Source organism: Carassius carassius, chromosome 26 (genome assembly GCF_963082965.1).
Source record: "Carassius carassius chromosome 26, fCarCar2.1, whole genome shotgun sequence".
In the NCBI taxonomy this organism is placed as follows: Eukaryota; Metazoa; Chordata; class Actinopteri; order Cypriniformes; family Cyprinidae; genus Carassius; species Carassius carassius.
This window is the reverse complement of record NC_081780.1, coordinates 25,053,018-25,079,254: the sequence shown is the minus strand read 5'-3', so window position 1 is coordinate 25,079,254 and position 26,237 is coordinate 25,053,018. Positions and strand designations below refer to the sequence as shown.

General features: G+C 40.6%; 1 protein-coding gene and 1 long non-coding RNA gene across 3 annotated transcripts in view; both read left to right on the top strand.

The window, feature by feature from the left end:
- The first annotated feature begins 9,501 nt into the window (after positions 1-9,501).
- LOC132106189 (uncharacterized) overlaps positions 9,502-26,237 on the top strand; it is a 228,828-nt gene continuing 212,092 nt past the window's right edge. Inside the window, exon 1 of the long non-coding RNA XR_009424060.1 lies at positions 9,502-9,979. This is a non-coding gene — a long non-coding RNA (uncharacterized LOC132106189). The remainder of the gene's footprint in view (positions 9,980-26,237) is intronic.
- Positions 14,429-26,237, top strand: part of LOC132106136 (membrane-spanning 4-domains subfamily A member 4A-like) — a 42,019-nt gene continuing 30,210 nt past the window's right edge. For both annotated transcript variants that reach the window (XM_059511785.1, XM_059511786.1), the window contains exons 1-7: positions 14,429-14,497; positions 14,933-15,116; positions 15,538-15,648; positions 18,778-18,846; positions 20,991-21,146; positions 21,479-21,595; positions 22,057-22,137. In XM_059511785.1, coding sequence (XP_059367768.1) covers positions 14,955-15,116; positions 15,538-15,648; positions 18,778-18,846; positions 20,991-21,146; positions 21,479-21,595; positions 22,057-22,137 — 696 coding nt within the window. In that variant the 5' untranslated portion in view covers positions 14,429-14,497; positions 14,933-14,954. The remainder of the gene's footprint in view (positions 14,498-14,932; positions 15,117-15,537; positions 15,649-18,777; positions 18,847-20,990; positions 21,147-21,478; positions 21,596-22,056; positions 22,138-26,237) is intronic.

Here is a 26,237-nt window from a genome sequence, read left to right as displayed (position 1 = left end):
TGTGAAGTATACATGGCAGCAATTAACCAGGAAGGACTAGATCAAGACCCCGGCCTAGAGCAGGCCTCTCTGCCACACACAACCAACAGTACTACACATGCCAAACAGCTCAGGGATAAACTGTGCCAGTACTTTAATTCAGACATTGGTGCAGTCCCCTTTCAATGGGGCAAAATATAAGACACTGAGTCACTGCAGTGTGCTCCAAAAGTGGGTATGAAAACTTTGTTATCTGTGTGTGTTTGTGTGTCTCTGTGTGTGTTGTGTAACTTTCACAAAAAAAATCTATAATTTTCTAATTCAAAACATAAGTTTGTATATATTTGTTCATTGGTTAAAATGCATGTTTGTGTTCTCAACTCTCTCTTTTTTTTAACTTCAGTTGCTTAGTCACGATTTGAGCACAGAAGAGCCTCCACACACACACACACACACGTCTAACACTTCTCTATGCATTTGCATTTTGTATTTTTTTGGAGCTGAAATTTGATATCATATTTTATCATATGCTCTAATATTCTCGCAGAAGAAATTTTGTGTTTTATGACAATGGTGTGAATTTGCTCAATAAAGTCAGGATTTGACATAATTATGTCTTTTGTGATCTCTTTTTACATAAAGAATTGTGAATGCAAGTACCTTTTTACCAAAAGTCAGTGTTTTATTTTGCAATGTTCAGAACAATGGCCCAAAAATTTGCTAGAAGGTAAATTATTTAAAAATACCAAAAATAGAAGAGACTTTAAATTCTAAATAGAATTGTACAAGCACTATAATACAACTATAATATAAATTAAAAATGTACATGTACAACTTACAATATACTGCAAACATGATTACACTTTTACAATGTAACACATTACAGGTGTGTATACTGATTGACAGATGCATCCAGTGAATGGTTGTGGCCCACTAAATATTTAAAAATGCAATCATCAACCTCATGCTGGAAATGTGGCAGTACATGTGGTGGCAAACTCTGCATTCTGTGTTCTAGATTTTTGCAGAAAGCTGAGATGACATCATTGGTGTTTTTTACTGTGATGCCAACTTTTCCAGAGTTTTGCCGATGGTGCGCATCAAGTATGTGGACTCCTCACTGGAAGATTCATACTGCATCTTCCTGCACTTCCCCGGTGGCTTTGGACTCCACAGAGTTCCACAGATCATGGATTCAGGCAAGGGTGTACTGGACCGTAGCTCCGCCTCAATGAAGCTGGGCTCTTCATGGGTGCCAGTCCATGTATCACTGTTGGTACCATCTGAGGGTGAACAGGAATCACTATCAGCCGAAGATTCCTTAAAAAAATGTAAAAGATACAAATCTAAATGCAAATGATGAGATACCATAGATTCTTACAACTGTTCACCATTCACCCATAACAATAACAGGGCAAAGCTACAACAACACCCTGCTAATTGGTGAAATGGCTCTATTCATAAGCACTTTATGGCACATTGTGGAAGATAATGTGACAAAAGAATTTAACAACTTGTGTTAATATGCTGAGTTACCTGTAAATAGACCCATCTGAAAAATCAGTGGCCACTTTAAAAAAGCAAAAGTTTCTTTTTATTCTGAAAAAAAAACTGATTTGTTTATTTACCCTGATAGTTAAATTTGAAGTGCTCTCATTCCTTTTTGTGTGAGGCTGTAGAAACTGCAGGCGGTTCAGGATCCATTGCTGCCTGCCAGTCTTCTGAGATCCAGAACTTCCTGAGGGTCCTTGTTTCTTATAATGCATGTACTGGGTTCGCAATGAATCCCACCGCTTCTTGAGCTCTTTCTCTGAGGGATAAGGTCATATTTTGTAAGCATTATGCCTAGTTATTTGTCAGTTTCATGATTATTTGCAATGCCAAATTTTTACTTTTTGCTCTACTGGACGTACACTAGATGCTAACACATAATAATAATAACTGCCTGTTTCCATTAACCAAATTATTTTTGGTACACACACACATACACACACGTCATTATTCTTACAATGGACCATTTAAAAATAACAAACCAGTTTTCTAAAGACCTCGATTGCCAAAAAGAAAATCTTACCTGATATGACAAGTTTATTTTCGATCTCACGCCGCATTTCAGCTTTCACCACACGATTGGAATAAGACTTTTCCGTAATGTCATACAAGGCCGGCCTTTCCTGGATCATGCTGATCAATGCATCTTCACTTGCCTCGTTCCAGACAGCCATATCTTTAAATAATCACGAATGATAATCACGAGAAATGCAAACAAATGGGAAAAGCAACTGTACTGTCCTCAACATTGCTTTAGTGTTGTTTTGACAGTCAGATAAACTCCCTTCCCTCACACAACTCTGAAGACAAGAAGTTCGTTTGCCACAGGTTTAATGGTCTTGGGTATGGAGTGAAACTACAAATAAACAAATGGACACATTAAATAATATTGTCAAGAAATTAACAAAACTGCAGAAGCAAAATTACATTCACATTTATATAATATGCTGTGGGGCTTGGAAATACACACAGTCTTTCCTATGTAAATACACAATACAGCGATAGGACGCTAAAGCAGAATGTGTCAATGCAATAGCTCAAGGAAAATGACATTTTCACTTTGACCTTAACAGTTTAAAGCAAACATTGAAGCAAATCAGATAAATACTTACAAGCGATGCTGTTGCAAGGTTACAGATTACAGAAATATACGACAACTAAAGAGAGCCATCGTTACAGCTGCCCGTATGGAGCACTCACTACTTCCTGATTCACGTGAACAACAGAAATCCCAATTAAACGTAACATCAAACTTGCCACTAGATGGTGCTCTAAACATTAATAAAATGAATAGGAGAATTACTGTTATTAAAGAATTGTAATCAGTAAACAATTTTAAATCAAATTAAACGTTAAACATGGAATCTGTTTAAATCAAACTTGTTCCAGCACAGCAACTACAAGTCCCCGTTGACTTCGTTGTTTACTTGCTTCGTCACTTCCGTTTTTTTTTTCTAGCGTGCTGGTTCACTGGTTGAACAGCCAATCAGAATGATCAGATGGCCCGACTGGCTGACAAGCCCCGACGCCGATACAACATGTCGAGTCGGCCATTACAAAGCTGACAAGGACCAATTTCAGCCGACGGTGTGGAACACACTGAGAAGATTTAGTCGGTCGACGCACGAAAACTGCCCTACGGCCGACCGTCAGCTTGACGTGTTCCAGGCTTAAGGAGTAACCTGTCCTCTACAGGTGCAGCAGATACTGACTTAGATTCTTATGCCATCAGTTGGTTTAATCTTGGCTCTAACCGTGGCGGCGGCCGGAGAGAACGTGCAAGAGCCAAAGAGGCATTTAACTGAGGTAAATTTCAGATATAAACCACAAAAGTGTCACGCTGTCAGTCTCTGTTTCCCTGGGTGTCCACTAGTGGGCTCACTTCCCCTTAGGCACTTCACCATAGGCACTATAATTCCTCTAGTCTGGTCCTGTCTTCACAGTAATTGCACTCCAGTTAATTGCACCAGGTGCAGGCAATCTATTGTCATTAGCCTCCTTATAAATACCTGTCTTTCCCTGTTGTTTGTATGGAGTCCTTACCTTTCGTGTTATTCAGCCTTCTCGTTCCCTGAGATGCATCCCTGCCTTCTCGTCCTCCGAGTTCCCGTTCCAGTTCCTTTCCTTTCCTTTCCTTTCCCTTTCCTTTCCTTTGTTTTTGTTCTGGACTGGTTGTTGGTTTTGACCTTGGATTGTTTGACCTCGATCTTGGATTATCCCTCAATAAAAGCATACCTGCTTTTGGATCTCACTCTCCCTGTGTCTCTCTGGATACACGATCGTTACAGAAGGACTCCATCCTAGAGATCCAGCGGTATGTCTGCTCCAATTTCCTCCCCAGCCATCAAACGGGAGAGGAATGGCTTTGAGGGTACTCGCCTGGTTGTGTTCCGTGGAACCAGGGGAGGTCGCTCCGGAGTGAGTAGTCGAGAGGAGGTCCGGCAGCCATCTCCACTGTGGCCTCCTGTTGACTCGGGGTTCGGATGGGAGCCGCCGTTTCCCCATTGTGGACAGAGAGGGGAGAGGAGGCGCAAATCGGCTGAGTCAAGTCACTGGTGATCTTCAAGGACAAAGTCAAGTCACCTGTGATCTTCAAGGACTGAGTCAAGTCACCGGTGATCTTCAAGGACTGAGTCAAGTCACCGGTGATCTTCAAGGACTGAGTCAAGTCACCGGTGATCTTCAAGGACTGAGTCAAGTCACCGGTGATCTTCAAGGACTGAGTCAAGTCACCGGTGATCTTCAAGGACTGAGTCAAGTCACCGGGGATTTTCATGAGCAGAGTCAAGTCAGCACCGATCTTCTGGAATCCAGTAGAAACACCATAGGATTACCAGAGTTTCGTCCTCCCGTTGGTCTGGCCGCACGGATGTGGTGGTCTTCTGCTCCGCCCTGGGGGCCTTCGGCCTCGACCACAAGAATGTGGTGGTCTTCTGCTCCGCCCTGGGGGGTTTCCGCCCTGACCACACGGTTGTGGTGGTTTTCTGTTGCGCCCTGGGTAACTCCGGCCTTGACCACAAGGACGTGGTTCCGCCCTGGGGGGCATCCATCCCGACCACACGGTTGTGGTAGTCTTCTGCTCTGCCATGGGTGACTCCGGCCTCGACCACAAGGATGTGGTGGTCTTCTGCTCCGCCCTGGGGGGCTTCCGCCCTGACCACACGGTTGTGGTGGTCTTCTGCTCCGCCCTGGGTGATTCCGGCCTCGACCACAAGGATGTGGTAGTCTTCTGCTCCGCCCTGACCACACGGTTGTGGTGGTCTTATGCTCCGCCCTGGGGGACTCCAGCCTCGACCACAAAAACGTGGTGGTCTTCTGTTCCGCCCTGGGGGGCTTCCGCCCTGACCACATGGTTGTGGTGGTCTTCTGCTCCGCCCTGGGGGGCTTCTGCCTTGACCACATGGTAGTGGTGGTCTTCTGCTATGTCCTGGGGGACTCCGACCTCGACCACAAGGATGTGGTGGTCTTCTGTTCCGCCCTGGGGGGCATCCGTCCCGACCACACGGAGGTGGTGGTCTTCTGCTCCGCCCTGGGGGGCTTCCGCCCTGACCACACGGTTGTGGTGGTCTTCTGCTCCGCCCTGGTGGGCGTTACGTGATGTCCTTCATGGACTTATGTTTTTGTGTTTTTGTTTTCTTTTGTTTTTTCTGTCTGTTTCCTCCTTTGGACCTGGCCCTCCGTCCCTCCCCCTGATCCTCCGCCGGTCCACCTCCCTCCTGGGTTTCTAGTCTGTGTCTGTCGTTCCGTTTCCCTCTAGGACCTGGCCCTCCGTCCCACCCCCTGATCCTCCGCCGGTCCACCACCCTCCTGGACTCCTTGTTTTGTGTTGCACTTCTCTTGTCTTTGTCTCCCCATTTTACCTGGTTGTCTTGTCTCTGTCTCCCCATTTTACCTGGTTGTCTTGTCTCTGTCTCCCCATTCTACCTGGTCCTCTTGTCTCTGTTTTACCATGTCACCTGGCCCTCCGTCCCTCCCCCTAGTCCTCCGCCGCTCCAACGCCCTCCTAGTCTCTTTGTCTGTTGGTTTTGCCTTGATTTCGGGTGGAGCATCTGGCAGCTGCTCCGTGGAGGAGGGGTAATGTCACGCTGTCAGTCTCTGTTTCCCTAGGTATCCACTTCCCCTTAGGCACTTCACCATAGGCACTATAATTCCTCTAGTCTGGTCCTGTCTTTACAGTAATTGCACTCCAGTTAATTGCACCAGGTGCAGGCAATCTATTGTCATTAGCCTCCTTATAAATACCTGTCTTTCCCTGTTGTTTGTATGAAGTCCTTACCTTTTGTGTTATTCAGCCTTCTCGTTCCCCGAGATTCATCCCTGCCTTCTCGTCCTCCGAGTTCCCGTTCCGTTCCTTTCCCTTTCCTTTGTTTGTTTTTGTTCTGGACTGATTGTTGGTTTTAACCTTGGATTGTTTGACCTCGATTTTGGATTATCCCTCAATAAAAGCATACCTGCTTTTGGATCTCCCTCTCCCTGTGTCTCTCTGGATACACGATCGTTACAATAAGAGGCTTTCACATTTTACTAGCCATTAGGGTGGTTTCCCAAGAACTAATGGTCGCCTTATGCTGGGTACACACAAAAAGATTTTTTAATTTTATACGATTTCCAAAATGTGATAGACCACAAACGTGTCTAGTTTCTTAAGTAATATTGCATGATTGATGCTGTCAAAGGCTTTTTTCAAATTAATAAATATACCAATGGTCAACTTTTTATTGTCCAATGCCTTTGATAATTCTTCTGTAATATCCATTATAGCCATAGATGTAAATCGTTTGCTTCTATACATTCACTCCCCCAACTACAATTCCTGCCGGTGCGAGACTTGAACTCGCAACCTTTGGATTACAAATCTGAATCTCTAACCATTAGGCCACTAACAATCTTCCCTACTGAAGAAGATTAGGGCCAAGTAATAATTAAAAAATAAAACCATTAGTTTCAAAGTCTTGAAATTTTGAGAAGTTAAAATAAATTTTTTTGAATAAATTCATTGAATTATTAGAAAAAAGTAATTAAAGTTAGATTTATTAAGTAATTAAAGGAAAAAGTTGAAATCAAGTGTTGAGAATAAACTTATATTTTGAGAAAAAAAAGTGTAAATAAAATGCGGAAAATAACCTTTCTCGTGTCATGTTCACTTAATCTTGTTGGATCGTGTCAAACAGCGTCTGCAGAGTCATCGGTTGGAGAGTAATGTAAGAATATAAAATTTAATTTATTCAGATGAGCATCATAGGCCCGGTCTTGAAAAAATGCATTTACATTTAATCATAAAACATACACTTTTATCCAAAGGGAATTACAAATTAGGAAAACAACTAGTGATTCATCAAGGGGGTTTCAAGTTTCAAACATTGTCCAAAATAGGACATGTTAGAACATGGAGGGATATAAGAAAGAGCAGAAGCATATACGATTTGCATGGAAGCAGGATGCAGTGCTCACTGGAAGAGTTGCATGGAGTCTAGCAATGATAACATTTCTGAACATCTGATTTGTTTAACAAACAAGGTGGCACATGCATCTAACAAAAGGTTACTTCTTCACCTTTGAAATAAACTGAGAATTCATTGTACAGACAGAATCTGAATTAAACAGGAACTATTTTTTGAAAAGATCAGTCAAGATTTGACTGTGCTCTACTAAAGAACGGTAAGAACAAAAGAAAACACTAAGTTTATTGAGCTCATAATTTATTAAAATGAGTGCACTCAGAATGCTCTGCAGCATTGCACCAGGTTCACACATACTCTATTTGCAGTGTGTATGCAGTTCAGTCCCTCGGCATAAGACTATGGGAACCTGACAAGTTTTCTGCACAGTCTGACTTGTGTTGCAGCCTGGAATTAAACCACGCCTTGGTTTCTCCCTAGGTTTTTTTCTCCATTTCTAATCACAGATGGAGTTTTGTTTCCTTGTCGCTGTTGCCTTTGGCTTGCATAGTCAGGGACACTTGGCTGAATGCACAGACATCATTGGAAGAGAGCTGGACTAGATGATGACATCACTGTATCATCAAAGAACTGGCTTTAGATGGAAAATGGCTTTTTTATTCTCCTCTTGCACTATTGACAAGCTAATTTCCTGTTGACACACAATCTGTATTGTATAAAGGACTTTATAAATAAAGGTGACTTATTTTTTTCTTATGCCAATGTTAACAAGTTAGATCAGGGGTGCCGAAACCTGTTCCTGGAATTCTACCTTCCTGCAGAGTCCAGTTCCAACCCTGAACTCTGTTGGAAGGTAGATCTCAAGAAACATTTTTAATTTTGGGTGAACTATCCCTTTAAGACAATTTTAACATCTTAGGTTAACTGTCTATTAAATAATAAATTATTCTTTCTTTAGATATCGTGCTTCTGTCCTGAGTTTTGTTACTGTCATGATTATTCAATATCTGCTTTAATCTGTCATTCAGAACAAACATCAAATAATTTGGTTATTACTCTAAACAAAAGCAGTTATTTTTCTTCCTTATCCGATATGTGTTCACATCTTTTTTTTCTGTTGGTCATATTTTCTGTGACTTAAAAAAAACTAAACATGAAATGTTTAAATGAGAGTGGAAAGTCTGTACCTAGCTAGTATTTCCATATCTGCTTCAAACACAGCATTTGCATTTCCTGTTTTTATCATTTCCTTGCCATGTTTTCCATTTCCATTTTTTGCCTGTTTATTAGTACTTTTAAAGTACATACTGTTACGTTCTCCTCCCAGTCAGGAGGGGAAGTAACAAAGAAAAAGTTGATTTAAAATTAAAAAAAAGGGGTAACGTTAAAACATTACGTGGAGGATAAACTTCCGCCTCAGGCTTCAGAGTGAGAGCAAAAAAAAAAAAAGATTCAAGTACAAGAAAAAGTATTTCTGTTAGAAGTTGAAATGGTTAACAAAGGATGGGCATAGGTCTTCAGGAGAGAGCAGGGCCTAAAATGATGATGTTGATATTGATAAAATCAATAATAACAATATTAATAATAGCAACATTTATATCAATAATAATAGCAACAGTAATAACAGTAATAATAGTAATACTAAATATGGCGATGATGATAATATTTTGTATTGAAAGTACAATTGCAATACTTATATCAATAATAATATAATAACAACAACAATAGTAATAATAATAATAACAACAATAGTAATAATGATTAAAAAAAAAAAAGTATAATAATAGTAATGCTAAAGATGGCGATTATGATAACACTGCGTTGACAGCGACAGTGATATCAATAATAATAATTGTAGTAATAATGATAATAATAATAATAACAATACACACACGTGTGACACACACCCACCACATACCACACCTCTCCTAGTTTCTGTGTCAGTGAGCATGTTTTTCCCCCCTCTTCTTTTTTTTTTTTTCTTTTCTTTTTTTTCCTTTTCCCTTCCCCTTTCCTTCCTTTTCTTCTTTTTCCCCTCTTTTTTCATTTTTCTTTTCTCTTTCTTTTTTTCCCCCCTTTTCTTTCCCTTTCTTCTCATTCACTGTACAGTTACTATTTGTATGTATGCCTAAACTAAGGTGGTGCATTAAAAAGGTGAAGTGCATTAAAATCAGCATTGGTGCATTAAAATCATGTGTGGTATGTGTTAGATGTTGACTTGATTTGGTTATATTTTTATATTTTATATATGTATATCATTATTATCATCATTTTTTCATGTATCCATTTATTTATTCAGTTAGTTCATTAATCTAACGTTCTGCCAGTTTTCACCTGTGATATTATAACACTGAGAAGAATTACATTTTTATTGAGTCTGAAGTATGCAGACGCCTTTTTAGCGGAAGCTGTTGCCATGGTGAATCGTAATATCAGCGCTCTATTGATAATGGCATTTATAGTTGTGGTGCACGCGCTTAACTCAGAGTCAGTCAATTTAGAGTTGATTAAACCAACTCATTTCAGCTGTTCTGTAACCAAAAACTCAAGAGTTTCCCATCTCAGGGTAAAGCCCTATTTGGACGGGACTAGTTTTACAGGGGGTCGTTAGAGAAATCTGTGTTTCACAGACGTACTTGGTGATATTAATCCCGTCCGAATCTGCCACGTCTGTGTTTTTCTCACAAAACCTCTGTGATAATTCCAGAGCAAATTACCTACTGTTTTTCAGCATACTCAGTGATCCTCTGAGAAAACTAATCCTGTCCGAATGTGAATGTCTGTGATTGCCGGTGATATTTTATTTCACAACGCCTTTCCTTGTGTGTTTTGGCAAACGTGAATTACCGTAGATGCTCTTACCGCGCGCATGTTTGATATATTTGCTTACCGGCAAAGAAATAATAATAAAAAAATAATACAAATAATAAAATCAAGAGCAAGATCACGTAAACTGTTAATACCGGCTATTGTAATATCAGCATAAGGTAAGATTACTCACGTTCATTTATGTACTCAGTTACATAATGTTTAAATTAAACATACGGTAGGTTTAGCCTAATACACACACACACAAATAATAATAATACTAATGGCAATCATTCTGAATGAATGCAATGCACGCCAGAGCGCGTGATCTCTGTGACGGTGTGACGCCCAGATGCACAAATCAGACCCTCCCACCTCTGTAATAAACACGGAGATGTTAGTCCCGTCCGAATTGGTACATGAAAATCTCAGACGTCAGGTGTTAAGAATCGAAACTCAAACGTAGTTTAGAAAACTAGTCCTGTCCGAATAGGGCTTAAGTCAACACACAGTTCAAGTTTAAACTCAGAGTTGGCTAATCCTCCTTAATGAAATGGAGTCCAGCAAACCAGCATCTTATACCAAGAACCTGCAAACCAGTAACCAGCATCCCATTCTGGTCCTAGCATCCAAAACATACTTTATGCTGGTGATCAGCAATGCGGGATTACATTTTCTGTCAGGAATGACCAAGCTAAGCAGACTGTGCAAAAGCGATTTGATGGCCCTAATTTAAGATAGCACAGTGTCATAAACTCCACACCTTCACTTAGAGTACATGAATTAAAAAGAGAACGGCCATTCATTCTTATAAAGTTTTTAATTTAGTACTTCTCTTTGAGCCTAAAGAAAGACTAAGTGATTGCATTTCTGGAAAAGGAAGGGAGGGTGCTCTAGTTCTTCAAAACTCCTCTTCTTCACTGGACAAAAGAAGTAAAAGTTTAGATGTGAGTACACTCCTGGAGAGTGTGGTGTCTGAGACAGATTAGACATGAAATAATTTTTTATGTTTAACAAATTATCCAAAATACTTCTCACTCAACAAGCAAACTATGTAGTAGAGTTTTGTGAACTACCCCTGAACTGCAACTAACAGCCAGACAGAACCAGGCCTCTGGTTACCAAAGTATCAAAGACACATTGGGAAAATAAGACTGCAACTTCATTTACTTTGTAAAACACTACTGATATGACCTTCTTTTCATATCCTAAATAATGATGTATAGTATGCTACCATAACTTGCATCGTACTGATTTAGTACATTTCAGTTAAATACTGCACAATCCTCCAGACCTCCATAATATGCTGTGGATCATAATATGCTTTGACAATATTAAGAACAAAATCATTGTCCTCTCCATAGTTGATAATCTTATGCACCAGATTTCTGTATGAAGACTCATCCTCCCCTTTAATAAGACCAATAATTGTTGTATCATCTGCATACTTAATGATGATAGTGTTGTCCTGACTGGAAACTCAATCATACGTGTACAGTGAAAAGAGTTTTGGACTAAGACAACAGCCCTGTGGGGCACCAATACACACTGTGATCTTAGTGGAGACCTTCTTTTGGAATGTAACTTCCTATTGGTTGCTGCCGTGTGTATTGCGTCTGAGCTCCGTCACGTTATTTTTTTATCTACTATTTTTATCTTAAAAATCTATTTTATACACCATAATTTTAGTTCATATAATGTGTGAATATATCCTCTATCGTATTCTACAACAAAAACAATCAGAGAGCCTCATTATCACTAGTTTTATTTTGATTTCCTGGGTCCGCTATGTAGCTTATAGCCTGTTAGCATTGGCAGCGTGGTCGCCGCTAAACCTGCTTGCATTGCTGATCCTCTTTACACACATTACCACTGCTTTACTCACTGTTACTTGCTTTAATGGCTGATGTATGCTTGCTTTTAATGGCTTTGACTGCAAGTGAGGACACGTTCCAGCTGCATTCGGTGCAGCTCTAGTTGGAGACAGTGGAGAAGCAGATTCGTGACCTGTAGGTGAGGCAGGCCCAGCTGAGAGAGCGGAGAGCTGTGCTGGAATCATCCCGGGCTGACACTCACAAGTCCAGGGGAAGTATACTGCACGCTGCTAACAGTCCCACCACGTCCACTGTTTCTCTGCACAGGCTTGGTGCACCTATGACATGATCTTCCCAGACACCGGGACACCAAGGACCCTGGATGCATCCACAGCAGAGGACGCAACACTATAACAACACTATAATAATTGGAATCTTTTCTGGGAGCGTCCTAGGCTTTTTCGTGCTGATGGCCTGCACCCCAGCAGAGTCTGAGTGGAACTGCTCTCTGACAACATCTCCAGGACACTTCGCTCCGTGTGACTAGTAAACCAATTCTCAAATAACTATTATGATGACTTTTGTTATACACACTCAAATGATAGAAGTACTTGCACTGTCCAGTCTATTAAGACTGTGTACTATTAAGACAATTTTTAAAGGTTGGGCTCATATATATTTTGATAGTTTATATTATTCTAAGTTACAAATTATTCTTACTTGCCTATAAGGCCCTTAATGGTTTAGCTCCTGCGAACCCATCACGCTCCCTAAGGTCACAAATCGCTGGACTTTTGGTAGTTCCTAGGATAGCAAAGTCCACTAAAGGAGGTAGAACTTTTTCGCATCTGGCTCCCAAACTCTGGAATAGCCTTCCTGATAATGTTCGGGGTTCAGACACACTCTGTCTGTTTAAATCTAGATTAAAAACACATATCTTTCAATAAATATTTGAATAATGCATCTCATAATTTGTGACTGCAGTTGTATCTAATCAAATGTGTATTCTTATCCCTTAGCTTGGGTTAAACTAATTAATTTTACTTTGTTGGAACAGCAGCTATGCTAATTATGTCTCTATTTGTTTCTCTATTTTGCCATGGGATTTACATCCCGTGGTAACTAGGATTTACACATGCTTCAGTCTGGATCCAGAACACCTGAGAAGAGATGATGCTGACCCTCAGAGGACCCCAGATGATGGTAACCCTGAATCAACCAACAGAACTAACAAATATTGCTACTTACTATGCAATCACATTATAATTGCAGGTAATAGTGTTCATCGTCTGGTTGACTATGTCAACTACTAAATATAGTTGCTTTGCAATTATTTGTATCGTAAAAAGCGTTATTTGAGCAGTAAGCAAACTGAAATGGGTCAACTGTCACTGAGACCACTGAATTAATGTGTTGAAAAACCAGCTTCTCCAGACACTACATGACAACCGAAGTGAATGCCACAGGTCTATTTTGTATTTTTTGGAACTGCCACTATAATGGAGGACTTAAAAATGTGAGGAACAGTCTCAGATGACAAAGAAATGTTAAAAATGGTCTGTATACACCACTTACAGCACAGACTTTTAAAACTCTCGGGACCAAACAGTTAGGTCCCAAAGCCTCTGAGTATATGCTCTCTTAGCAGTCCTTATGAATTTTTGAAGTTCATATCTTGCAAGCTTGTACTCAAGAGCATCTCCAGACTTAAAGGCTGTGTGCCGCTTATGAATTTTTTTACACACATCAGCATTAAACAATGGCTTTTGATTGGAGAGCACCTGAATAGTTGTAGAGGGAATACAAATGGAAGTGCAGCAGTCAATATAACTACTAACAGTCTCTGTATATTCATGTATATTTCCTGTAGCTTCCTTAAAAATGTTCGTATCTGTGGCTTTCAAACATCCCTGCAGTTCTGCCACTGCATTATCAGTCCACAACCTCACAGACCTAACATTGTCATGGTTTTCTTTGAGCCTCCTGGTATAATTTGGCTGTAGCAGAATAGCAAGATGGTCACACTTTCCAAAATGCGGCTTGGAAACAGCAGTATAAGCATCCTGTTACTGTAACATTTTATCCAGAATATTATTTCCACTAGTGGGGAAATAATATTATCGTATTGTCTGTACTGGACATTGGCGAAAAGTATGATCGGTTGAGATAGCCGCTCTTTGCTAACCAGCCGATGTAGTTTCCTTTCCGCTCCTCCCCAGTTACCACGCTTATGAATCAGCCTTTGAATGCCTGAAAAAACCCCTGCAGCAATTTGGCCTGGCTTTCCTCCAGCGTGAAGATGTAACTCTGGAAATGAATCAAAAATTTTGTATCAAAAGATCCGCTATGACTTAATTCTCCTAATTTTAACAAAGTCCCACGATTATATTTGACATGCGCTCTGACATATCGCATGTTAAAATACAATAGCGTCAATAGTAACACGAACACTAAATAGAGCTTGACTTTAAGAGCTAATCTATCGCACACAGAAGAGCGCCACCAACTTGTCTTACATTTTGGAACAATAATTAATTGGTTATATGAGTGTACTCACAACACAACAATGCTATTTGATTGGAATTTATTTGACAAGAGGAAAATTTATACTAATTATTTCAGATTTATTACACTTCTTAGATGCAAATAGGTTTAGTCGGTCAACAAGTGTTACATGTTTTCACTTTCAATTTTACCACAATTAACTACACATTTAGTAAAACTTCTCTTTATTTTTTTGGTAGTTTTTGTACTTGTTTCATGAAATGGACAGCTTTGCCCTTTTTTGGAATCACCTGAGCTCCACCTTCTTCCCCTTTTCATTCTGGGAAAACGTGTCAGCAGTTACACATATGACAGAATTTACATTTGCTTACCTCAGACGACTGAACAGAACTTCAGAGTAAAGCTCGCGAAACCAGCTGAAGAGAGGAGTTTTTTTCCCTGGTAAAGCAGTAAATATACTTACATACAATACATCTGAATACCTTGATACACATTTGTATGCATGTATGTGTATAAATCTAAAATGTTAATAATGAATCGGTTTTCTTAATAATGAATCAATTGGGTAATAAGGGTTTTTATTATGTCTAGTGTCTTTGGAATAGAGCATCTGCTAAATGCCTTAAATGGAAATGATATACAGATCAGTTTAAACATTAGCTGTTTATTTTACAGTATATTCCATGTTTTCAATTTCTAATAGATTTACTATAGTTGATAACAAGAGTTCTACTGATGGTAATAACAACTGTCATAGCTGCATTAATTTATGTAAACAATATAAAGACTACGTTTATTTTTACGTTTTTTTTTAACAGAAAATGTATTTTACAATCATATAATTAATTATTTTTGATTTACTATAATTGTGTGCAGGTCAGTATCAGATCCTGAAACAATGTCGAATGCTATTCCCATGAACTCTTTTGTCATCCAGCTGCAACAACCAATACCAACAACAGCAAATGCTCCTGCACCTGTTTATGTCCAACAGATAGGAGGACTTTCACTTCTTAATGGACTTCGGGCATTTCTAAAAGGCCAACCAAAAGCTCTTGGGGTGAGAAATTTTTCATAAACCCAAATCAATTTTTATTTTTGCATGTTAGTCTAAGGTAGGAAAAGTACATTAATCAGTTCCAAAGAAGAAGAGGTAAACACAATTACAAAGCATGCACACATTTTATTGAAGTATGTGACTTTTTGTCTTTGTGACAATGCAATAAAGACACAAACATAAGATAAGATTTATAATTTAGAGAATAACATTTGTAAAATATACAATGCTTTAGAAGCAAACTATCCAGAAATGTGAAACAATGGACAAATTTTGCATATCTGCAAATCAGTATGTGAAATCATACAATAAATATTGCACACTTTTTTTGCACACAAATTTTTATTGTACATTTAATGCTGTTTTACTTTATAAAAGACTCTTTTGTGTTATTCAGAATGTACATGTTTCTTGTCCTACACAGACTGTTCAGATAATGATCGGTGTGATGACTCTCCTGTTTGGCATTGTGGCTTCAGTTTATGCAGAAACCATTTTTGTCTTTATTGGTTTTCCTTACTGGGGATCTATCATCGTAAGAAATTATACAGTTTAGTATTCTGCCTTGTATAATACAAGCTACAGTAGGGAGTCAACCAAAAATGCCTATTACCGCCATGTGTACTGTACCTCCACCGTAAGGACATGACAGTAAATACAACCGTTTGAAAAAATCAATACCAGGCTGTCAACATTGCTCAGAACTGTACTACTTCATTATAAATTAAGATAAAATAATAAACTAAATTACTGGCAGTAATAATTATGTAGTATTAAATTTTTTTAATAGGGGTATGACAAGATCTCGCGAGATCCGATTTGTCTCGCAAGTTCCGACTGTTCTCCCGAGAACGTGACGATATCCTGGCAGTGTAGACTTTATCCAGTCATTAAAGCAGAAAGTCACGGAATTTGACAAACTTTGAATTATTTAATCAAAGTAGGTAATTACACTTAAATCAAATCATGATATGTATCTGCAAATATAAAGCTGCTTAAGTTTATTTAAATATGAATCCTGCATGTTCTTTGTCTCTGTAAATGAATGGTGCAGACATGCGGTTTAATTTTCTACACACACACACTGAAGCGCAATTGACTCTCGCGGTGATTTCAGCATCTGCGTTCTCTATAAATGAGGACAGAACCAGTAGTGATGCCATGCCGAATATGAAAATGTGTTCTGTACCTGCTGCAATGTACTACTGAGTCCGTCTCCTGCACTTACATAACTGATTTAACAGTGATGAATGTGGAAAATGATCATTGCACTAATACATTTGTTCTAATTATTGAATATCATTACAAATATGCATATTGATTTTATTATCTCTTTTTAGTCAGACTGAAATCTCTGCTGGAATAAACATTCAGTCTGAAAGTGGAGACAATAAAAGTGCCACTGCTCCGACTTGATTGTTATTTTAGAAATAGCAGGCATATTAATAGGCTAATAATACAAATAATACACAAACATCTATTATAGGCCTCTTACAGTAAAAGAACTAGGAGAAAATTTTAAAGGAATCATTCTACACTTTAAGATATATACATTTAAAGAACTACTTTACATTTAAAGAACTTTGCATACCAACATCTGACGATCAGCTGACAAACAAAAACTCTACTGAATCCTTTGTGCTCTCTGCTTGTTTTGGTGTGCAATGTCTTTCACTGCATCTTCAATGTCAATGTTGCGAGCACGTGCCATTTCAATACTCAGGAGAGCTAAACTGGACAGTCTTTCTTGTGACATTGTGCTCCAATCACTTTGGTCATCTAAAATACTTTTCAGATGTAACTATAATCTGATTACCCCTTATCTCAAATGTAATTATAACGAAATACAGTTACTCATATTTTCCTTTTTAAATACTTAACCCATAACATGCATTTAGTTACTCCCCAGCCCTGTCCGTATGTCCCACTCCCACAAAAAAAAAGTTTTCGTCCCAATTTTTTTTAATTAACTGACCAGATTGCAAAAGAACAGCACCAGCGGTGCATATTTGGCAAGACTAATAGTCAAGTTAGCTTTTGACAACTGCTCAAAATGCTCTCAAATTTGTGTGAGGTGTTCCATCCAAGCGTAACTGTACAGAACAACATCATCCAGATAAGCTTCACATCAAGACAACCCAGACAACACACGATTTACTAACCGTTGAAATGTTGTGGGAGTGTTTCGAACCTCCAAAAGACATAACTGTATACTGTAAAAAAACAAAAAAAAAAAAAACAACTATCAGGTGTATTAAAAGCAGATAATTCCTTAGCATGAGTTGTTAGTGGTACTTGCCAGTAACCTTTCAGAAGATCGAATTTGCTTAAAAACTGCGCAGAACCCACATGGTCTACACAGTCGTCAATTCTGGGCAAAGGGAAACAGTCAGGACAAAGAGTTAGGCTTCCTCCATAATCAGTGCAAAAATTATAAAATTTATCAGGTTTACTCACTAAAATGTAGAGAGAACTCCAAGAACTGAAACTAGGTTCTACTTAATTATAAGTAAAAGTCCACCTATTTCTGAAGCAACTTCCTTTTTTATAGTATTTACTCAATATGGAGGTTGTTTCACAGGTTGAGACACACCAACATCAAGGTCATGTTCAATGACATGAGTTTGGGTAGTAACGTCAGAAAAACAGAGGGAAATGAATTTATCAATGTAATTATATCAGTCGTCTCTGGTTCACAAAACTGAGACAAATGACAAACGAGATTAGCAAGGATTTCAGAATTGTTGAGGCGCCCCTCCACTACACCTCGAGAGGGTCCATTCTTCTCCTCAAAACGCTCAAACATCTCTGCAGATTCTGCTGAAACACTCAGATCTACAGTCTCAGTAGTGGTTACAATAGATAAAAAAGGTATATGACTCATAAGGTTTCAGCAAGTTGACATGACAAACCTGTGTTTTCTTACGTCGATCAGGGATGTTTTACAAATAGTTTCTATTTGGTTTACACTTATTTATCGTATAGGGTCCAGTAAACCTAGCCTGGAATGGACTAGTCAAAACTGGTAATAAAGCAAGCACTTGCTCATCTACTTGAAAACTTCTGGATTTAACCTTGCGATCAAACGACCTCTTTTGCAAACAAGCATCTTTTCTTGAGACTTGTCTTATTTTCTGAACGCAATAGCTCTAGCTTCATAGAGTTGATAACGGAAACTACTTACATAGTCCAAGACATTCTCAGGTGGACCAACCGTTTCCACTCAACGGCCAAGACAGCGATAGGGCCCCTAACAGTGTGTCCAAAGACTAACTTATTAGGGCTAAAACCTGTGCTTTCTTGCACAACCTCCCAAACAGAGAAGAGCATCAAAGTCCATCCTCCCAGTACCAATCAAGTTCAATGCAATATGATCTCAAAAGTGACTTAAGAGTCTGGAGGAATCTTTCCAACCCTCCCTGGCTTTGAGGGTGATAGGCATTCAAGATAGTGTTTAACTTTGAGTGACTGCATGACTTTAGAAAACTATCTGGACATAAAATTGAGCCCTGATCTGACTGATTGGTTTTTGGAATGCCAAAAATGAACTTAAACACAACAATCTTATGATACACATGGCGGTAAAAAGCTTTTTTTCTGGTTGAGTACTATCTGTACATATTCCAGCAAAAGCCTCAGTATTTGTCCTTCTCTCTCCTCTTAGTACATTATTACAGGCTCACTCTGCATCGCTGCAGAAAACAAACTTAATTCACCCTCCAGTTACTGTTTGGTATGTACACAACACTTATTTTTAGGGGTCCAATCACCTGAAGTGCTGAACACTATTGTGTTTGTACTGATTTTCTTGTTTCTGAAAATTAAAGACACACTAAACTGCATCAAAATTTTACCTAAATAACTACAACTGAAATACTTTAAAGGCCGTGTTGCAGGGCAAATTGTTTTACTAATTTGTGCAATTTGCTTGATGGTAATAAACATTTAAACTGTTATCCATTGTATTTTATGTTGTTGGGTATCACAAAGCGGAATATAATACAAAAAAGTAGGTACTATCTTACAGCGGTCTCCTTTCCCCCATAATGCATTGCATCACGTCACGTTGGGGAGAGAATTTACCAAAGCCCGCCTTGAGAGCATTGAGAGTGACTAGAGAGAGACGAGTAGTAGACGAGAGTATTCAGATAGCGCAGATTATAGATAAATAGATAAATACATAGATATAGATAGATAGATAGATAGATAGACTACATATATAGATAGACAGACAGACAGATAGATAGATAGATATCGACCAACATCGACCCAAACGCACTAACTTCCCTACAGCACAAGCTTTTCAGCGCAGTTTCCATGGGACAGCACCCACACAAGCACCTGCCAAACACAGCGACACACACGCGGCTATATTTGCAACAACATTTTCACCGGAGGAAGAGATAAACGCTTAGAAACGTCCATATAGCTAGCATGATGCCTTCTATTTCTAGATGACAAAGACAACGTTTACCAGTTCTACGACACTATGACAAAGGTTAACGGTACTTATCTGAACTAACGTCATGATCACTGCCACTAGATATAAAGAAAACATTGATTTTTCACTCGGTGCTACTCAATGACAGTAAAAAAAATAAAAAATAAAATAATAATATATATATATATGTGTGTGTGTGTGTGTGTGTGTGTGTGTGTGTCGTTATTGTGCACTGCTGCTCGTAGACTAGCTCCGGTGCTCATTGCTGCGATGCTAAACGATAGCAACTCACCAGGACACTTTACCAACTCTCCACTCATTCTCCTCGGACCATGCATTTAATTAGCTTTGACGGACATCAGTTCTTGGCAATTCCTCATTTGCCCTCTCACGTCTGGCAGGTTCGAAATTACACAGCTGCAGGTCATCATACATGTTGGCTCTTTCCACCTCTTCCTCATCCCAATCAGTCGCTATAACGTTAGTTCTGATGCTGCGTTCCAGGCAGGTTTTTGAGCTCGTAATCACTATTTCATACCACGACTAACGACTTTGTACCGTTCCAGGCAAGTTACGCCAAACTTTCTTGAGTGCAAGGAATTGTAACTAGATTTTTTTTTTTTTATTGCAACGGTACATTGACCTAAAATCGATTTTTCAACGTGTGCCACTTGCATAAACTGCATCCGTAGGCAGTATTATCCGTAGGGGCTGTCATTGTTGTTTCGCCTGCTGTGTGACCTCGGAACTCGGAGTACATCGATCTAGTACGAGACACGAGTTCACGGGTGGGAAGTCACGAGTTTTATTGCCGTTCCAATGCACTTTCACAGGTTTAAGGTTGGAAAAACACGGGTTACGGGTTGCCTGGAACGCGGCATCATACTAGACTGAGGCTACCTTTCCTCGACTTCTCCCCAACGTGACGTCATCGCCGAGTTGCATAAAAAAAACGTTAATACCAAAAACTAAAAAAATAGGTCTTTAAGATTATTTTTGAGACATTTTAAAAATGATATACATATCTTGAGTGATTTATGTACCCATTAATCGAAAGTGGTGGTTAACCTGCAACATGGCCTTTAACACCATAACTGTAGTATTGGTTGGTCTAGCCATTTAATTAATCTAAGTGTAAATGTCTACCCTGTGTTCAACTACGAAACATATTTTATGATCACATGTATTAAGACATTAAAATGTTTACTTAAGTTAAAAGATAATTTTTGACATCTGCATATTTGCTGTAACCCTAGATTTTGCTGTAAAAAACAGCAGTTGTATCACTAAATAATCGACATAAGGTGTTTGTGCTTGGACCCTGATAAATATTTTATGTATATCAAGTAGTAATTTTTTTTAGCATATTCCATATACTTTTACATCTACTTTAACACAGCGTGTTAAATAACTTCATGCTGGTTTTCTGCCGATAGGTCAATGGTTCACTTGGACTGAACATCATCAGTGCTGTAACCGCAGGCATTGCCCTTATTTTTATTTCACTGGATTTGGCTGTAGGACCATTATACACTTACCAGTACACTTACTGCAACAATTCTATATGTTATTATGATAATGGAAAGTATAAGGTATGTCATAAGCTTTTATATTAATATTTATAGTAAGATTATTGTGTGGTCAGTACACATATCAGAAGTCAAGCCTTAATCTGCATTTATCCGTAGAGTCTTTTCCCCAACATTTCAGAAGTAGTTTATAGATGTCTTACTATTATTTATCATTTACAATGCAAGAAGACATTAATATTATACAATAACTGTAAACTTAATGTTTGATTAATAAATATATTACCACATGAACCTTAAGAATAATAGATTCTTAACTGCTGAGGAGCCAGTGAAGCAGTTTGAGTACTAATTATCAATTATTTTTATGTGTGCTAATGTTGTTTTTCTCTCAGACTCTCTCCAAGGGAATCAGTGGTGTGTTGCTGGTATTCACATTGCTTCAGTTCATCATCTCCATCTGTATGTCAGCGTTTGCTTGTAAAGTCTCCTGTTGCTGTTGTCCTCCTGAGGTGAGTGGTGCATCAAGTCATGGGTTCCCAAGCTTTTTTGTCACCTGAACCCTTCAGATATATGCATATATATATATATAATGGATTTATATACACACTTGGGTTCATATTTTACAAGAACCAACTAACACTATAGTCACAATACAAAAACTTGTCTTAAATTCTGCACTCCTAAATGTTCAAACCCTCTAGGCTTGTAAAGTATGATTCTGTCCACAAAAAATGCAGGAATTTACGTGAATATATGAATTATGTGAAATTATTTTCCATAAATCCAGACGAAAGCATGTTTCCACACCATGACATTTCAGAAGGAGTTCTGTATTTTGCTTTTTTAAATTCCATTTGAAGTACAATGAGGTCTATACAACTGTAACACTGGAACTGTCTGTCAGTTTAATTGCCTTTACACCTCTAAAAGCAAAGAAGGCATGAAACATTATATGTTTATTTTTCCAAAGGTGATGGTAGTTCCACAAGTTTTAAGTCCAAAGTCCCCTGATTTCAAACCCAATAATTTCCATGATCTTAACAGATCAGAGGTAAGAGAAGCTTGAAAACAATGCATTATCTGACTTTAGTGTTCAGTTTCTATGAACTGGAAATTTGTAAAGGTCCCGATATACTTCAAACTAATTTGTTTTCATTCTTCGTTTCGGGGACAAAAAGAAGTTCAAAAAGGTGTCACAGTGTCTGGGTTGTGTCCCTGGGTTTCCACTAGATGTCCCCCTTTCTCACGGTGTCTGTCACCTTATCACTTCCTGTTCCCTTATTTGGTCACCTTCCTCCATGTTGAGTAATTGCTTGTTCCCCACCTGTCTCCTGTTCCCTCATTATCCTTCTGTGTATTTATACCCGGTCTGTCTGAGTCTGTGTTACGGAGTCCTTGTTTAATGTTTATAGTTATTCACGTCCGTCGCTTCTTGCCTTGCCTTGCCTTACCTTGTCTTCGTGTCTTGTTTATGTTCTGTTTGGATATTCTATTTTTGACCCTGCCTGGACTGTTTCCCCCTTTGGATTACCCCTTTAATAAATGACTTACCTGCAATTGGTTCCCTCTCCTGTGTTTCCTGTAACGCCGATCGTGACAGAAGGACTCCGTCACTGCAAGAGCCAGCGGTATGTCGGCTTATGTCTCCTCCCCAGCCACAGTGCGGGAGAGGAATGGATTTGAAGGAACTCGCCTGGTGGTTTTCCGGGGAACCAGAGGAGGTCGCCGAGGAGGGAGTGGTCGAGAGGATACTCAGCACCGCTCTCAACCAGGACCGCCCTTCGACCCGGGGCTCGTGTGGGATGGATTAGAGCCACCGTCTCACCATGGCGGACGGAGAGGAGAGAGGAAGCGCACGTCCGCCACGGTGGCGTCACTGCCCATGATGGCCGCTAGTCCAGCGCCACGAGGCAGGATGGACGCCAACACAGCACCACAACACAAGATGGCCGCCAGTCCAGCGCCACCGCACAAGATGGCCGCCAGACAAGCACTACAACGCAAAATGGCCGCTAACCCGGCGCCAAGGCCCAAGATGGCCGCTCGTCCAGAGTCATGGCCCAAGGTGGCCGCCAATCCAGCACCACAGCACAAGATGGCTGCCAGCCCAGTGCCACAGCGCAAGATGGACACTCACCCAGCGCCAATGCCCAAGTTGGCCACCTATCCAGAACCAAGGTCCAAGATGGCCAGCTGTCCCGAGTCATGGCCTAAGAGGGCCATCAATCTAGTGCCACAGGCCAAGATGGCCGTCAATCCAGCACCACAGCACAGGATGGCTGCCAGCCCAGTGCCCCAGCACCAGATGGCAACCTGTCCAGAGTCATGGCCCAAGATGGCTGCTTGCCCAACGCCGCTGCACAGGATGACAGTCACAGCTGATCCTCTGGAGTCGAGTCAGGTTCCAGTTGACCCTCCAGAGTCGAGTCAGGTTCCAGGGAACTCTACAGAGTCGAGTCAGGTTCCAGTTGACCCTCCAGAGTCGAGTCAGGTTCCAGCGAACTCTCCAGAGTCGAGTCAGGTTCCAGTTGACCCTCCAGAGTCAGGGCTAGTCACCGCTGCCCTTCCAGAGTCAGGGCTAGTCACCGCTGCCCTTCCAGAGGCAGGGCTAGTCACCGCTGCCCTTCCAGAGGCAGGGCTAGTCACCGCTGAACTTCCAGAGTCAGGGCTAGTCACCGCTGAACTTCCAGAGTCAGGGCTAGTCACCGCTGAACTTCCAGAGTCAGGGCTAGTCACCGCTGAACTTCCAGAGTCAGGGCTAGTCACCGCTGACCTTCCAGAGTCAGGGCTAGTCACCGCTGACCTTCCAGAGTCAGGGCTAGTCACCGCTGACCTTCCAGAGTCAGGGCTAGTCACCGCTGACCTTCCAGAGTCAGGGCTAGTCACTGATGTCCTTCCAGAGCCAGGGCTAGGTACCATGGACTCTCCAGAGACAAGGCTGGTCACCGTTGACCTTTCAGAGTCAAGTTAAGTCACTGGTGATCTTCTAGGACTGAGTCAAGTCACCGGTGATCTTCATGAACAAAGGCAAGTCACCATTGATCTACATGAGCAAGTACAATTCACCAATGATCTTCATGTACAAGTGCAAGTCACCGATGGTCTTCATGAACAAATACCAGTTACCAATGATCTTCGCAAGCAGAGTCAGGCCAGCACCAATCTTCTGGAGTCCAGTAAAGACACCAGGGGATTACCAGAGTTTCGTCGTCCCGTTGGTCCGGCTGCACGGAGGTCTGCTCCGCCTTGGGGGGCTCTCATGCTGACCACATGGCTGTGGTGGTCTTCTGCTCCGCCCTGGGGGACTTCCACCCTGACCACACTGTTGTGGTGGTCTTCTGCTCCGCCCTGGGGGGCTTCCGCCCTGACCACACGGTTGTGGTGGTCTTTCGCTCCGCCCTGGAGGACTTTGGCTTCCACCACAAGGACATGGTGGTCTTCTGCTCCGCCCTGGGGGGCTCTCGCCCTGACTACACGGTTGTGGTGGTCTTCTGCCCCGCCCTGGAGGACTCTGGCCTCGACCACAAGGACGTGGTGGTCTTCTGCTCCGCCCTGGGGGGCTTCATGTTGTTTTTTGTTCTTGTGTTCACTCCTGTCCCTGTTCCTCTCTGTCAGTCTGGCCCTCCGTCCCTCCCCCTCAACCTCTTCCGGTCCTCCTCCCTCCTGGTCTCCCTGTTTGGTGTTCACACTTCCGGTGTCTGTTCCCCATGTTTTTCTTTTCTGGCCCTCCGTCCCTCCCCCTGAGCCTCCACCTGTCCGCCTCCCTCCTGGTCTCTGTTTTGTGTCTGTCGTGGAGCGTCTGGGAGCCGCTCCGTAGAGGGGGGTACTGTCACAGTGTCTGGGTTGTGTCCCTGGGTTTCCACTAGATGTCCCCCTTTCTCACGGTGTCTGTCACCTTATCACTTCCTGTTCCCTTATTTGGTCACCTTCCTCCTTGTTGAGTAATTGCTTGTTCCCCACCTGTCTCCTGTTCCCTCATTATCCTTCTGTGTATTTATACCCGGTCTGTCCGAGTCTGTGTTACGGAGTCCTTGTTTAATGTTTATAGTTATTCACGTCCGTCGCTTTTTGCCTTGCCTTGCCTTACCTTGTCTTCGTGTCTTGTTTATGTTCTGTTTGGATATTCTATTTTTGACCCTGCCTGGACTGTTTACCCCTTTGGATTACCCCTTTAATAAAGTCACATACCTGCACTTGGATCTCTCCTCGTTTCCTTGTAACACCGAACGTGACAAAAGGCTGAGCGACAGTGTACTGTTTCCAAACTTTACAACATCGCCACAATGAAATGAATAAGTGTAGACAATCTAGGTTTGAGACAGGTCATGTTTGCGATACAAAAGAACCATACCATTTCCATAATCAGTCCTTTGTGGGAAGTGTGAATGGATGATAAGGCCTATTCGTATGGGATTAGTATTACATGGTGACCTCCAGACATTTGTTATAATTGCGGAGGTCGTCTGTGATGTTAATCCCATCTGAATCGGCAATATAATTCCTACCATATTTCACAGAACACTGAGGTCCTGTGATTAATATAAGCCCTGTGCGAATTGACATCTCTGTGATTTGGCCAGCATTTGGCATTTTTCAAGGATTTGTTTCCTTTGCGCATTTTTATCCATCTTTTGCGAAGAATGGAGATGCGTTGTAAAGTTTTATGTATTTTTGGTGGTGTTATATCATTACACCATACAATTTGCGGAAAGAGAAAAAGCTGAAAATGTTTTGAGGTTAATGTGTAATAAATAAATCAGACATGAAGCTTGAAATTTCTAAATCACACAAGGCCACCAGATAATACTAATCCCGTGCGAATAGGGCTGTAGTCTGAAAACATTAGCATGATGTGGAGAAAAATATTGGAATCATTTTGTTACTTTATTTTTAGTCCATTTATTTTATTAAAATGTAAAAATTGTTACATCTTTTTAAATTATGTAGTTGCATGATTTACTTTTGAAAAAAACAAAGGTTTATTCTTGAATGTTCGTTTGGCATTTCATTTACTGTATACCTTTTAAATTCACTTATTGAAAGGACAAAAAAAGCAGTAGTACGTATGGTTTAACATTAATTAAAAAAACATGTATTTTGGTACCCGCTACCTTGTGTCTTTGTATGTGCGCTCATAATGGAAGCGACGCG